Below are 15,954 nucleotides of genomic sequence, written 5' to 3' on the forward strand. Positions count from 1 at the left end.
AAAGATCAATCCCACTGAATGCACAGTGTCCCCTTAAGGAAATTATTCCCCTCTAGTATCCGAGGTTTGATTTGGAATATGTCCTCCCAGGATAGAATGATCTCAATCACCAGTGTATTGATACCCAAAACTCTAGTGTCAGCGAACCACTCAACAGCAGTAAAATACACGAAGAAATTTTGTGCAGAAGAAGAAGAAGAAATCAGAAAAATTCGTTAAGAATAATTCTGAAGAATCAATGTATTTATAGGCAAGAGAAACTGGTTCCGAAAGGTTGCAATCCTTTCAGAATCCACACGACCATTCATGAAAGTTTGCAACCTTTCAAACGGTCATGGCTGTTTCTGAAAGTTGCAACCTTTCAGAACAGTCACTGCGGGAAATTTAAATAAAACGGGTCGGGCGTGGATCCGAGTCGGGTCAATTAACTAATTAATTGAATCGGTTAATTAACTAATTAAAACGTTGGCCATTTAATTTAATTAATTAAATAATTAATTAACTAAAATAATTAAAACAAACTTTGTCCAAAAAATAATCTCTCGATCATTTTTCCAAATCCGAGCCGAGCGATGACGACGGCGCGAGGGGGTCCCTCTTTCCAACCCTTTTAACAATTAATAGGAGTGTTTCTATATTTAAACTCTCCTATTTTTCTTTCCACCACCGATGAGGGACAAATGTCTTTTCAATGTCTTTTCAATAAAGCATAAGAGGACTTTTCAAGTTCTCAACTTTTCAAGTTTCCAACTTTTTCCAAGTTCCTCTTTCATCTTCCCTCAATTTCCCATTAACTCTTGCTACATACCCAACACAAAACAATAACACATGTAAATCAATAGGCCCAGCTGATGTTTCCTTCCTTGCCACTTTCTGTTTCAAAATTTGTGATAGAACTAACAACAAATCCAGAAAACTGCTATTTCAGACGTATCTCTATGTCACAATCTGGGTCAATTGGGAGGGTAGTATGTCATATTTTTCTTGTTAATCTAAGCACCATGATAAAACGTAAACTAATAACAATGCACTGTACCATTCATCTTCTAGCTAGCGCGTATTTTGGGACAACGGAACATGTTTATAAGAGAGCAAGATAGAGTCAATGAGGAGCACACCAGATCAGAATGAAACGTCTTGTAATGGATGAAACAGAATTTAGACTATCTTACGAATGAACCGAAAACCTGGGTGCAAAAAAAGTAGGGGTGAATTCCCAAGCACAGATGCCGCACATTCATACCTTCCTGTCTGTACATCACACAAACAAGTGATGGCAAGTTGAAACAATCAAAGCAACGTCTGCAGTTTCTTGACTTCAGTTTGATCATGATCCATGCTCATGAGAGCTTGTTACATTCTTGGATAAAGTCGAAATAACTAAAAAAAAAGTGAGGAAAAAGAGTGTTTAATCATTCATGCACTAATGGTGCAGAATGTGCCGCCTATAAATAAAAGGATTTCAACTCAGGGAAGCAATTAGAAACAACTCAACTACCACCCTCTTTGGTAATTGAGTCTCTGATGCTTAGTATCAAAATCCCACGGGTTTACATGGAGGGTATTAAGCAGGTAATCCACTGCCCATCCTTCATAACTGGGAAGATGCATCACATCAAAATCCACAAATACTTCACCACTTGGTGCATCAAGCCACAGGCTAAAAGCATTTTTAATAAATAGTTGATTTCATAAAGGATATATACAAAACCAAGTTTTTGACTTTATCAAGTATACATACAAAAACCAAGCTAACGTGTACAAGAGCAGTTCACATTCGAACAAACTTCGATCATTTACTGATACAATTAGAATAGGTAATAATAACCTCGCTTATCAAATTTAAGATATCTTTTTCTGTTTCTTCTCCTGCCATTCTTTGATTTCAGCATCAATTGTTGCTTTCACTTTTGAATGAAACCCAGGGTATGGTTCATAGCCAAAAAGAGATTGGAGGGCCTGTGAGGAACCAATAAGCCATGAAAACATTAGATAATGCAACCACTGAAAGTACTTGTCTCCTAACATAGATGATAGACCTAGTATAATTACCTCAAGGAGAACGAAGAATGGTGCCATAAGGAAAGCTTGTGCAAGATTGTCCAGAAGGGCAGGTGCTCGCTTCTACAAAAGTGAATAACAATGTCATGCGACCACATTAATGGAAGCTTTGTAATCATGCATAAAATTATTACAAATGATCACCTCAAACACTCCATGACCTATAAATTGTCCAGTCCAGCAGAACAATTGAGCCGCTAGAACAACCTGGACATATGTTTGTCATAGTTAGCACCAACATCACATACTTGATTCAAGAAGAACTAGATAGATGCAAATGTATTCCTGACCAAACAGATCATGCATTATGCATCTTTGTCCAGTCCATATGAGACTGTCCAAGTAGTAATTAGTTATTGGTTCTTTTTCTTTAATTAACCATGGTGTCAGGGACAACTTGCACGCACCTCAACTAATTCCACGGGGTACGGGATTAATTGGGGAAAAGGCAGGTGGTGGATTTTGTAGAAAAATAAGCCCAGGTCCACAAAAAATAGCAGATTAAAGAACTTTACACATTTAATATTTCACATGAAAAATGACCTATACCAGAATCAATTAAATGGTAGGTAAAAGGGTTATCATAAATCTTAGGATGCTTTGCCGTCTTTAGAAACCCAACAGAAACTTCAAACTTGGGATAATCATCAAACTTCTTCAAGCTAAATTAAAACATTGGGAGCATATAGTGGTTTCGACAAAAGATTTAACAACCAAAGAATGAAATGAATAGAAAAAAACAGAGAATACAATGGTTTAGACCAAAGATTTAACAATCAAAGAAAGAAATAGATAAGTTTTTAACATCTTTAGGAATAGTACAGAAAAGGTAAAAAAAATTAATATCTTTCACAGGCAAAAACAGTGAGTAATGACTACCCATACGGATTTTATTTTTTTTAAATGAACTTGCTAACTCTGTAATTGAAATACCCCAATTGCCATCCCTAGGTACTTGCTAACTCCCACAAGCATAGGTACAGGGTAACTCTGTAATTGGTTATTGTTTCTTAGCCTCAAACAACAAATAGATGACCGCCAAGTTTTTGACCAAACCCAATGAACTGCTATAGATAAAGAAGCCAGGAGTTAGATCCTCGCCGCATATAGAGGACCCAGACATCTAAACCAAACTATTTATGGAGATTATTACCAAAATAGAAGTTGTCTATAGTTAAATTCAAGGTAAGAGAGAAGAAAACATCCAAACCCAGTGTACCAGCAAAAATATAAAGTTGAAAGGCTGATGGCATAGGTTGGTCATGTGTGATGTATTACATATTGAGTCATATAGAGTGGAATGCGGACAGTACACAACATGGTAGTTACATGATAATATACTCTTGCCAGAAAGTTGTGAAATTGATCAGCGAACAGCTAAATGACTAAATCTTTAAATGGACCATCAGTTCTTGTCCAAGATGTGCAAATTAGCTACAATACAAAAAAATACTTAAAGCTCCCCTCTTTAGCTTTATTTAGCCAGCTGAGCATATTTGTATAGAAACTAAATGACTGCTATAGGTCAGTACTAGAAATGCAAGTAAGAAGTACATGGAAGCGTCCCAACTTTTCTTCATCTCAAATAACATTTCCTGTAACAATTTTTCGGCAAAATTCCTATAACCTGTTCCCGGTTCCAGCTTGCATCAATTAGCCTTTCCAACTGTGTAATCAGGAGTTGTTCCTGATTGTATGTCAGTGCAGGGAAAGTGTTACATACAGAGAGAACCCCTAACTTACTTGAAAGGCGACATGTTTAATGACTTTAACCTTTGAGTGAAATGAACCCAATTAGGCAAAATCTTTCATATAGATGCCTCCAATCATTTCCGGAATGAAGTTCACTTGATTGATTGATTGAAGGGGCGCAAGAATATAGTAACACATCAAGCACAAGGGGGAATTATGATTCCAAGTATGATGGTCGGCAAAGAAAGGAAGAATGTAATAGACAGTTAATTTGGCTTGACACAAGATCAAAATATGGCTTGATGTGACAATAGGCTGAAAAGTTTGCTAGAAAAAGATGAAGTCCTGAGACTCCAATTGCTGGTAATAAGCAGAATGAACAACAAAGTGGTAAGAGTGCAATTGAAAACATTTCATTGATTCGCCATCTCATCTAACACAAACTCACAACTCCTCAATATGTGTAATGAAATCAGTTGTCATGTTTCACTTTTCAAGAGTCAAAACTACATCATGAACTTCGCTAACATTCTAAAATATAGTTTATTATCAAATTGACATGATAAAACTAGCAACTTTCTGTATAGTGTTTGAATATCTTTGAATTGTAAAACATTGAGTTGATCTAATCCAATTTAGATATGAAGTTAGTCAAACTAATAATTTTTCACTATTTCTAAATCGACTGTTCTCCAACAAAAATCTGCAATATCCCAAAACTACGGCAGCATGCCATTAATTCAATAATAACTGATGTAGACAACAAAAAGATTCAAACTTTAAAGGAAATACAAAAGTAACAGATAAAGGGGAAAAAACCCTTATACCTTCCAGGCGAGAGAGAACCCCAATTGACGAGCAACCATACCACTGGAAACCCAACAAATCAAACATAGCAAAGCAGCCAAAGAGCCAGCTTTCTTGTCCAAACACACGTAGAACAGTGCATACCCCAAAGTAAACAAAAACCCATAATTAAGGACCAAAGAACTGTGCTCACAAAGCTGAATCGGAGGTAAATTGAAAAGTGAGGGCGTAAAATCGAAAAGAATAAGAGCAGTGAATAAGATAGGCCACACAAACACCATATGAATCAATATATTCACTGGGTTGCTATGGTAAGCGCCATAGAATGCAAATTGTTTCTCTAAGTCAAATATTTCCATTCTCTCCCTTTTGGTAATCGATGAAATTAGGCTTCAAATATAGAAGAGAAAGTAAACGCAACTATTTTTTCAAAGTCCGTGTGCAGCTTTTTTTCTCGACCGTCTCCTAGTTTCAAACGACTATCGAAAAATTATGTTATATATATTAATTAAATATAAATTTTTATAGGTATATATATATATATATTGAATATTCTAAATTTAGTCCAGACAAAATGGAGTTTTTTTTTTAATTTTTGAAAAGGATATTAACAAGAAAAAAAGAGTAAGAAGTTTGTGTTTGGGCATTTTGTAGTGCATTTCAGCGTGGTCAATGAATGGACGTGACTATTGTGAAGGTTTAGTTATGAGTCACTATCAATGATTTGTAGTTAGGTTCTTCTTTAATTGTTTTTCAATTTAAAGTTGCAAACATTAAACTTCGATTTATGGAAACTTGTTGTACCAAAATTCACCTAATAAGAATGTTCGGTCATTGACTCTAAAGTTAGAATAATAAGAGTACTCACTATTAAGAGGTTGTCTGGCTTAAAAAGTGAAAATATTCTAGGATTATAATAAAATCAAGATTATAATTTGCATAACTTATACCATCTTCTAAATAAGATAGGTTAAAATAAAGGTTTTAACTAATAACTCAACTAAATATGAATAATTTTACTCTCAAAATTTAAAGTGGAAAATAAAAAGTTTCATTAGGAGTATATAATATATTTATTAGGTTGGATGTCCACATCAAATATCTCAATTTTCTTTAGTTGGTGAAAAGTTACTGGGTATAGTATATTTTTGTGGTAAAAAAACGTAAAGGCAGATCACTGATTTTTACCGGGGGGGGAGGGCGGGGGGGGGGGGGAGAGGAATAAGCTGTAAAAAACAAAAAGGCAATTGGCCCATGCAGGTCTCGAACCTGCGACCTTCGCGTTATTAGCACGACGCTCTAACCAACTGAGCTAATGGGCCAGTTTGACTAAACATTGAGGTATAAAATTATAATGGTAGTATGATTCAGAACAGGACAGAGAAGATGGGCTATCTGGACAGTGGACAGAGGCTTGCCAAGATATTGGGCATGGCTAAACAACGAAGAGGCCAGAAAATAAGAGCCCAATAAATAATAAAATTGTTTGGGATTCAAGTTGAGTAAAAAAGTATATGACAGAGCGGATAATCTTCATTCTCTGAATCTACACTTCTCGTCCCCATTTCTTCACTATCTTTAATTACTTGTTTTTTCCATTATAATTCAATAGTTTTGTAACTATAATCGTGTTCTACAGTTAATACAGTGAGGAGTTTTGATTTGTTACATAAATAAGCTACCAACAAAGTTTATGCACATCCTTCCCTTTGTGCATGTAATAGGCAAAAAGAAAGCTTAGTATGGTCGTTTGTAAACATGAATTCTTGCCTTTAATTTCTTATAGATTGATTATGTGGTAAATGCAGCCCATGATATAAAATAAACAAAATATCCTATGAATTTTAAAGCAAGAAGCATAAATTAGAAGTAGATAAATTGAATTAAAACACGGACACCGTTAATTGATCTGAATTAATGCTAGGTAAGATTCTTCTATTATCGTGCAAATTGCAGTAACATTTTCAAACCCTATACATATTAAATTATGTAGATATATATATAATAATCCCAAAGGGACCGAATCCCGAGATATGTTGAAGAATGAATTAGGAGTGGGGAAACCAGCAGTTCCAAAACCATGGGCGATTCGAAGACCTTATGATATTCTGCGAAGACAAGTAAATATTCAAAAACGCTTGTGCTATCCTAGCTCCCAGGCCATAGCCTTTCCACCATACTTAGTTGCCTTTATTTTAATAATCTAATGTTTGAATTAGTTTGCGTGTATTTGGAGTTAAAAAGGGCAAAAAAAAATTTGAGAAAAGTTTCCAAAAGAGCTACAAAAAATAAGGATCAAATCAAAAGGACAACATTTGTATAGAAGGTGGATGTGGTTAAGTCATCAGCAGAAAGACGTCGACATGTGCCCTGTAAAATGCATTTTAGGTTGTGCCTTGTAAGGCGCATGTCTACATAATAATTAAATTTTTATTATTATTAAATAAAATATTATGTAATAATTAAATTAATATAGAGAGCAAGTCGGGAAGATCACTTATATTTTTATTTATATATATAAGTGAAAATAGAAAGAAAAAAATAAACACGAAAAAACAACAATAAAACGATTGAATAAATAATGGGAGGGTTATTAATCAGTTTTTTTTTTTATTGTAAGACGCAGAAGGACATGCACCTTAGGGCTGGGCATAAATACCGAAAAGCCGAACCGAATTATTTCAGTGTTTCGATTTCGGTATTTTGATTTTTGATTCGGTTTTTGGTATGTAATTTTTGTGTTATTCGGTATTTTGATTTACCGAAATATATTATATTATAATATATATATTAATTATTAATATTAAATTATAAATATTATAATTTAAAATTAAAAGTAGAAGTAGGTCAAAAGTTTGTCTTTTCAAACTTTTCCTACTTTTCAACTTTACAAACCCACTTCCCAAAAGGCAAAATTTACCGTTCCCACTTCCCACGTCTAGTTGTCTACAGACTACAGCAGCAGCGACCGTTTTGGCAACCATCAACACGTAGTAGCCGCCAATCGACCAGCAGGCAGCCGCAGCACAGCAACGACCGGTAAATTTCAATGTTAACGGCAGTTTATTATTTTGAATCATACAATAATTTAAAAAACAGAATAAAATAAGCAAAAAGAAATAAATATAAATAACATAAACAAAAAAATTACAAAATTTTTAAAAGCCCACTAAGCAGACCCATAACAAAAAACCGAACTAACAAAAATCGAACCGAAATAATAAAAATTAAACCGAATTATTTCGGTTCGGTGTTCGGTACACGTTGTATAAGAACCGAAAAAATCGGAAAAAAAAATCCAAAACCGAACCGAAATATCGAGTGCCCAGCCCTAAATTGCGCCTTCCTGCATGCAACTTAACGACAATCACCTTTCATCCAAATATTGCCCTTTTGATTTGATCCTTATTTTTTGTTGCCCTTTTAAAAATTTTGCTCTTTTTTTTGCATTTTGGCTCCGGAATCTATTTTTCACCAATTAAAAAATATATGGTATCCCATTCATTAAAATTTAGAGGAATAATGAATAAAAAATTATAAAATATTTTTGTGAACTAAAAAATACTCATACAATTAACCACTACATTGTGCCTCGAGTGCTCCACCATATATACTTGTTCTTTATAGAAAATAGCTTGTTTATCAGTAGGGAACCAAAGGCACCCGTGCTACACATAAGGATATAAAATATTCAAGACACATAAGCTCAAAGCACACATTAGCATTACTTAATTTACTGGGAACCCAGAAATGAATGTCTTGAATATTTTATGGGCATCTTCATACATGCATTTTATTAGTGATAGCGTGGCCTATCCATTTTTCATGAGTTATATAATTGAAAAAATAATTGCAGACCTTGATAAATTATTTTTTAAAATGAAATTTGATCATAGTATTTTAAAATTTTACTTTTAAAAATTAAAATTTAAGATAATAGTTAATTTTCAATTATATGAGCTAAAAATGGCTATTTTTAAAATTTTACATATGGGAGTGGAAAATTCATAAGCACAAAACACAAGAACTCTATCTAGTTTTTTTTTTTCTTTTTTATATACAACAACAACTTTTAAAGGCTGTAAAATGAAATGAATTAATTTCCTCATCGTAAAATTATAGCCACACGCTAGTTCGTGCTATTTTAATGCACACCACATATATATCTACTTGAATCGGACAAAAATAAAATAATAATTGTAAATTTTAATGAGAGATATAACAATTTTATTTTTGAATATAATGGTGTGTTTTCTAATGTCCATATTATTTTTCACGATCTCAATAAACTATTGTACTCCTTGTAACGTCGTTTGATGTATTAATAATAATAATATTACAAAACTAATCATATTCTAACCTTTCGTAAAAGATTTAAGATAAAACGTTACTTCACTATGTAAAGCCTCATAAATTCAAAAAGGGAGTTACATATACATATATTAATTTGGAATAGTAAAAGGAACATTGACTCACAAACTTTTTTTCTTCTCAAAATATAACGGTAATATCTCATAAATGAGATTATTGTCTACAGAACATATATAAAAGTGTGTAAAATAGTGAAAAGAGTAAAACATAAGCATTTTAGGTATGGAGAAGGCAACCATGAAGTTGATTTATACCATGACACTTTTTATTATTGCAATAGGTTTGTAATTCTCTTGTATCATCATCTCTTTAATTTTCTCATAAATCACAACTAAAATGACTAATATATTTATTTATATACAGATTTTCTTTATTTTAAAGTGGAAGCTTATCCAAATGAATGTTTAAAAGATGAAGATTGTGAACATGTACGGCGTGATGGTTGCACACCTTTTTGTGATTGGGGAGAAGTTTGTGATTGTTATGGACCGCCACATACTGAAAAAGAGTATCATATTACAAATGAAGAAAATGATCCAAATTTATCTCATGCTTAATTTTCATTATTATATATAGAAAATTAATCATATTCAACTTTGTATCATGTCATATAGTCATGTTATAATGAAGTGATAAATGAGTGTGTGTGTGTATGTATAATTGATTCTTAATATTCAACTTTGTTACTCTTGATGGTAGAAAGAGTGATTCAATTAACTCATTTTAAAAGTAAAGCGATCAAAATAAAAGAAGTAGAGGATCAAGAATCATTTAGTAATAGTGGTTGAGGAGGTTGGTATTCTATATGGGAGGTCAGATTTTCTCTGTCAACGCAGTTTCAGTTAAGCTCATCGCATTGAATTTGCCTAGTTTGATTTATATCTCTCGTAATTTGTAAGTTATTGCATAAAAATTAATTTACCTAGTATACACATAAAATAGAGCGACAATAAATTTTCAAATTAAAAAAAAAAAAAGGTTCTAATACAATTTACAATAAGCATGTATGTGTATTTAAGTCTAGGTATAATTTTTAAAAATTGAATATTTACTCATTTAATTAACCACTAAACTATCTCACCATACTTATTCTTCATACGAAATATCTTCATAGTTCATTCCCCATGCCCCTATTAAACCTAAGGGTACCAAACCTACTACGTACACAAGTTTTATGTAATGTGCCATCAGCCTATCACATATGGATAATGGATGTTATATATGAATTGGGGCCACTGTTTTTTTTTTGAAAAAAAAAAATAGCGACAAACAAGCTATGTAACGTAACAAAACAACAAAATTTGTTGTTAATTTTATTTAACGGTAAATTATTTATTTTCTACTTAAAGAATTTAGTGAGATTATTATAACACGCTATGAAGGGTTTAATAAACCTGTTGGGTTGCATCTTTTAGCCTTTTTTAGCTCAAAATATTTTGTCAAAGTCATTTTAGGACTAACTGACATACTCATTGTTGGACCAGTCAAAATCTGGAATACGTAAAGTGAAATTTGGTCTAATTTTGACTCATACAAGAATTTTGTCAACTGTTAATGTAATAATTTAACTACAGAGTCTAACTTATCGCATATGATTTGTCTGGTGCGGTTTACATCCCCTGTATGGTTTGCAGGTTTACCCAGTGTGCACAAAGTGCTCATCCGAAGAGCAGAAGATGTGACAGAAATTATAGTGACTGTTAATTATCCCAGAATTCAAAAAGAAAAACAACTCTACGCACAAAGTACACATAATTTCCTCGATCTAAAATTATGTCCACACTTGGTTTTAGTGGAACACAAATTTGGCACGTTCGTGCCATTTTAATGCACACCACATAACTACATTGAAGCTACCTCTTTTTTGTTTTCTTCTCTTCGCATTATTTGAATTGGAAAGAAAAAATAATCAAAACTATATAATATAATAATATGCTAAATTAACAGATGCAAAAAGGAACAAAATTTTATCAAATTCGTAATAAATTTTGAAGTACTATTTCTTTAATCGCTCTAACCAAATTCAACTGTCTATTATTTTCTAGAACCTCATGTCCATGCGGATGAGAGGTAATGAGATTTTTATTATTGAATATGTGTACATTTCTATTTTATTTTCATGGATTTTTTAAAAAAAAAACTATAGCCACTCCTTGTAATTAGGTCGTTTGATGTATTAATAATAACGTTTCTTTATTTTTTTTAATCTTTTATTTATTATTATTCTTATTTCCTTTTTTCCCATTTTCTTTTCCTTTATTATTCTATAGTTATTTTCCTTTTTCATCTTTATCTTTTCTCTCTTTTTTTTTCTTTTTTTTTTTATTAACGACAATAATACTTCTCGTCAAAAAGGAAAAAATAAATAAATTAGATCACTTGTACCTTTTTACACTACAAAACAGATAAATTCCAATTTGAACTTCTAGCTGATGAAATTAATTTCGTGATTACGGCATTTTTTTCTCTTTCCCAACATTATAAAATGGGAATTTCCTTAGTATTTTAGGCCAAAACTAAAATCCCATCTTATTTTTCTGATTAGAGAATTAATCATATCTAATCTATTATTGAATTTCACAAGTACTCCAACGGTTGTTCCTTGCTAAAGGATATTAATACGAGGAATAAATAAAAATTCATGACGTTAAATTTTTGTGAAAGAATTTGAGATAAGACGTTACGTATTATCCACTATGTAATGCCTCATAAATTTCAAAAGGAAGTTACATTAATTTGGAATTGTAAAAGGAGCAAAAAAATGTGTTTATGTAAAAATAAGAAAAAACACATAAATGTCTTTAAATTTTACAATAAATATAGTCAAACATCCACTCAAACAACAATAACAACGTAAAATCCTACTAGGTGAGGTCTAAAAACAAAAAACAAATATGCGTAAATCTTATTAATCAATATCTACATCTAGAAATAATAGAATATACGTAAATCTTACTGATAATATCTACATAGTATATATTTTAATGGAATTATGAGCATCCATACAATCCGTATATTCAGTTTTAGATACTGAATTTGTGGGGTCTTATCCAAAATAAATATGCAGAGGACATAGTCAGCTACGCGGTGAAAATGCAATGGATTATTCATAAACTGCCAAATTTGATAAAATCGATAATATTGCAATTTAACAGCTCATATAGATGCTCATTGTTTGCCTAAAAATAACCATCTTGATCCAATTATTTAAAAAAAACATTAATTTTTTAAATTCAAAATCAAAACATGACAAACAGAAAAAAAGAAAAAAGAAAAAAGCCAACACAAATACACGCAAGCAAGATTATTAAATAATCCTTAATCATCTCGATAATCCAAATCAGATCCAGACACATAGCAGCCTACATTATCAATTAGTATATCCAAAACTAGAAAATTAGGAAAAATTTAAGGAAAAAAGAAAAAAGGGAAATTTGTTTATGGATAAACCTCACAGTTTAAATCTGAGTCATTGACCCCACCTAATCCATCTTTTTCCTTTTTCACTTTTTTTTTTACCTTTAATTATTCTCTCTCTCCACCATTTCTTTTCTTCTTTAAAGTTTCGTAGAGAACCGAAAGCCCACAATCTAATTTTGCCTTTCATCCCTCTCAAGTCTCAACCATAAAAAAGAAGAGTTTTTTTTTTTTTTTGAAAAAGTTGAGTTCTTTGTTGTTGCATTGTTGTTTTATTAGAAGAAACTGGTTCTTGATCCAAAAGGGTAGGTGGGAATTTGTTTGTTGGATGCTATATTCTTGATTAGTCTTCAGATTTTTTTAGGAGAACAAAAAATGGCTTGTTTATTGAAAACTGGTTTTTCTGTTCACTCTTCAATTGGGGATCTGCAAGTTACAGATTTGACACCCAATGAATTTCTGGGCAAATCTTTGGATGTATCAAATCAGAAGATTGGTTTTAGCCATTTGAATGTTAAACCTCCAAGACCCATCTCAATCAATGTATGTAAAACTCTCTTTTTTTGTGTTTTTCTTGGCCTTTTTGAGTTCAAAGATTGAATCTTTTTGTGTTTAAAGACTGAATCTTTTTGTGTTTTTCTTGGGCTTTTTTGAGTTTAAAGACTGAATCTTTTTGTGTTCATGATTTCAGGCACAATCATCAAGTTGTGTTAGCAAAGCTTTAAGATGGTGGGACAAGACCCTTAAACCCAACATGGTAGAAATCCATTCAGCTAAAGAATTAGCTGATTCATTGTTAAATGCTGGTGACAGATTAGTTATAATTGACTTTTATTCCCCTGGTTGTGGAGGTTGCAGGACTTTACACCCTAAGGTATGTGACTATTATATTTACCTAAAATGGTTTCATTTTTTCCATTTGTTTGTGTTTTGAGATTTTTTTTTCTCAACTTTTGCAGATATGTCAACTGGCTGATTCAAACCCAGATGCCATTTTTCTCAAAGTTAACTATGAAGAACTCAAATCCATGTGTCATGCTCTTAGGATACATGTTTTACCTTTCTTCAGATTTTACAGAGGTGCAGAAGGCAAACTCTGTAGCTTTAGCTGTACTACTGCAACTGTAAGTTTTTCAAGATTTTAGCTCCCCCAAATACTATACACAACTAAAAAGGTTAGTTTTTTAATGGTAAATTTTGTTATTATTATGCAGATCAAGAAATTCAAAGATGCATTAGGAAGGTATGGGACTGAAAGGTGTAGTCTTGGTCCAGCAAAAGGGCTTGATGAATCTGAGTTGTTAGCTTTAGCTTCAATAGGTCAATTATCAAGAAATGATGATTATGATTATCCAGTGAAGGAAGGATTTGTGTTATCAGGGTTGGATTTAACTGATAATAAGAATTTGGGGCTAAAAGAAAGTGCTGAATTGTTGATGGCTTAAAATGGAGATCTGGATTAGAAGATTAATTCTTTGCTTTGAAATTGTAATTTGTAAATATTTATTATTGGTTTAATAGGGTTTTCCATAAAGCAGGGCTGGGTTTTTTTTTGGATAAGCCCTGCATTTTTGGTCAATCTGTTGATTGATTTTGAAATAATGATTATGATTAAATGCATTGTGCCAATCTTTTCTATTATAGTTCCTTTCAATATCCGTTTATAAAGCGATTATATTTGTTGGCATTGTAAGAACGAAAAAAAAAAAAAAAAACCTCGAGAGACTATAGCCACAGCAAATTCAAATATTACACAAGTTGAACCTTCGTGTGAAAATATTAATACTAATATCAAATTACTGAATTTAAAAAATGGGGTTTGAAAATTTTGATGTGTAATGTAGTCATTTCTTAATCTTCTGAAAGTGGAAAGATTATTGTTAACTTAATGTAATTTTATAAATGAAATTTTGATATATATGCTGTTTTAAATTTATCTTATAAAAGTGAAGAGATTATTTTCCATTAACTTTTGGCTAGAAATATAATTTGTTGAAGTAGTAGCTAGACTAATAACACATAAAAGAAAAATAGAAATGCCATCAGATTAGTTTTCAACGCTGATCCAGGATACCGTTGAACAAAAATTAAATACTACTCCTCGGCTTATTAACAAGTGTAAAAATGATAAGTTTATTATATTATTTTTTAAATATAATAAATTTAATATTTTTAAAAAATAATTATAACTAGTGATTAATAAAAGTTAAAAATTAAGTGATGATTAACCTTTATTTTTTTACAAATAAATAAATAGATAATTATCTGTTTTAATACGGTGAACTAGTAAAAGATAGGTAATTGTCAAAAATGTCGTTGTTAGGCTGAAACAAAACGTCGGTGTTTTTCTGTGGATTACATGATTGAAAGCCTTGAGAAAAATCTGTTGCGCTTTCATCGTTTGACAAAGTCTAAATATCATGTGCGTCCACCGACAAAAAAGTTAACTACTTTAATTAAATGGAAAAATCCTTAATTATAATTTATATCCATACAGAAAAATGTAAAAATTTAATTATAAAAAACTTGTTCAATACTTACGTATTAGATATGAGTAGTTTTGGTTTCTTAAAAGATCACTTTCACTTCGATCCTTATTAATATATAGTATTCTTAGCTTTCATATTTAGTCCAAAAATAATAACTTTTTATATCATACACTGCAAAACATATTATAGTAAAAAATAGAACGAGTAATGCTTATGTCCATTTGGATCTGTTCCTAATTGCTATGTTATTGTTTGAGACTTTAATAAAAACCAAATTGGAGTTCTCCATACCTTTTTATTAATTCTTAATGTCCTTTTCAATTTTGTATTTGTTAAACGATGGAAACATTTTCTCCTCCGTCTCATTTTCAAACACATAGTTCTCCATAACTTGTGATGGCTTTGGTTCCTCCATAAATATCATTTTTTAATAGTTTATTCAAGAAATGCAAATTGTAATTGTGGTCCTATACATTTGGGGGCGTAACGCGTGATGACATAACTCTAGAGCGTGCACAATTAGTTTACGTGATTCTAGTAGAGACGAATTAATTCAAAATTTGAAACATATACCTTTTAATTATTTGTCAAAATCAGAGCTTATATATGTTACGCTTTTATTAAAAAAAAATCAATATAAATATATAAGTTGAACTAAAATTAATGATTTCGGTCAAATCCATACCTTTACTATGTATTTGACTCTAATTTTACTTGGAAATTTAGACTTGGCAAAAACGCTATTCTTATGAATGCAAAGGTTTTTACTTTTGAGGGTTCATAGAGTCAACAAAATTACTGTGTATATTTTGAATAATTTTCCACTGTAATATTCTAACGAAACATAGTGTTTTATTTGTCCTCCACATGAAACATGAAATGTGCTTTGACTTTACAGCATCCATCTTACTAACTCAATATGACAGCTGGAGTTGTGCTTAGATTTTATTTTTTTCATGCAATACAAAAATCGTGAATCACCAATAGATAAGAGGGGTTGGTTGTGGATAAGAGTCATTAATAAACAAAAGTATTTCTTCCACATTTCATCTTCAACTTTAAATTTATTCGAATGATAAAGATTGTGAATTCAAATTCAGAAATAAAAAAATGAAAT

The 15,954-nt window shown here is 31.5% G+C and overlaps 2 protein-coding genes and 1 non-coding gene across 3 annotated transcripts; 1 reads left to right on the plus strand and 2 right to left on the minus strand.

Moving 5' to 3' along the window:
- Positions 1-1,670: 1,670 nt before the first annotated feature.
- LOC125832229 (2-hydroxy-palmitic acid dioxygenase mpo1) lies at positions 1,671-4,976 on the minus strand. The gene is made up of 4 exons (XM_049511378.1): positions 4,581-4,976; positions 2,206-2,268; positions 2,053-2,124; positions 1,671-1,959 (listed from the first exon to the last, which is right to left on the minus strand). Exons 1-4 carry the CDS (start codon positions 4,917-4,919, stop codon positions 1,843-1,845), a joined length of 591 nt encoding a protein of 196 aa, XP_049367335.1. The 5' UTR covers positions 4,920-4,976; the 3' UTR covers positions 1,671-1,842.
- An 832-nt stretch (positions 4,977-5,808) lies between these two features.
- On the minus strand, positions 5,809-5,882 carry TRNAI-AAU (transfer RNA isoleucine (anticodon AAU)). Its single transcript has one exon. It is a non-coding gene; the product is annotated as a tRNA-Ile (tRNA).
- A 6,538-nt stretch (positions 5,883-12,420) lies between these two features.
- On the plus strand, positions 12,421-13,970 carry LOC125832223 (thioredoxin-like 1-2, chloroplastic). The gene is made up of 4 exons (XM_049511373.1): positions 12,421-12,891; positions 13,040-13,222; positions 13,308-13,472; positions 13,563-13,970. Exons 1-4 carry the CDS (start codon positions 12,724-12,726, stop codon positions 13,791-13,793), a joined length of 747 nt encoding a protein of 248 aa, XP_049367330.1. The 5' UTR covers positions 12,421-12,723; the 3' UTR covers positions 13,794-13,970.
- The last annotated feature ends 1,984 nt before the right edge of the window (positions 13,971-15,954 follow it).

This window comes from Solanum verrucosum, unplaced genomic scaffold (assembly GCF_900185275.1).
Source record: "Solanum verrucosum unplaced genomic scaffold, falcon-dt-bn FXZP01000009.1, whole genome shotgun sequence".
In the NCBI taxonomy this organism is placed as follows: domain Eukaryota; kingdom Viridiplantae; phylum Streptophyta; class Magnoliopsida; order Solanales; family Solanaceae; genus Solanum; species Solanum verrucosum.

What these genes read in the sequence shown, in the direction of transcription:
- LOC125832229 (XM_049511378.1), bottom strand. Translation starts at nt 4,919, where the DNA reads ATGGAAATATTTGACTTAGAGAAACAATTTGCATTCTATGGCGCTTAC. An exon ending in GGTTCTCTCTCGCCTGGAAG is followed by an intron (nt 2,269 to 4,580) that starts GTATAAGGGTTT and finishes ACATATGTCCAG; the next exon opens with GTTGTTCTAGCGGCTCAATT. An exon ending in CATTCTTCGTTCTCCTTGAG is followed by an intron (nt 1,960 to 2,052) that starts GTAATTATACTA and finishes GGTTCCTCACAG; the next exon opens with GCCCTCCAATCTCTTTTTGG.
- LOC125832223 (XM_049511373.1), top strand. Translation starts at nt 12,724, where the DNA reads ATGGCTTGTTTATTGAAAACTGGTTTTTCTGTTCACTCTTCAATTGGG. An exon ending in CAAGACCCATCTCAATCAAT is followed by an intron (nt 12,892 to 13,039) that starts GTATGTAAAACT and finishes TCATGATTTCAG; the next exon opens with GCACAATCATCAAGTTGTGT. An exon ending in TTAGCTGTACTACTGCAACT is followed by an intron (nt 13,473 to 13,562) that starts GTAAGTTTTTCA and finishes ATTATTATGCAG; the next exon opens with ATCAAGAAATTCAAAGATGC.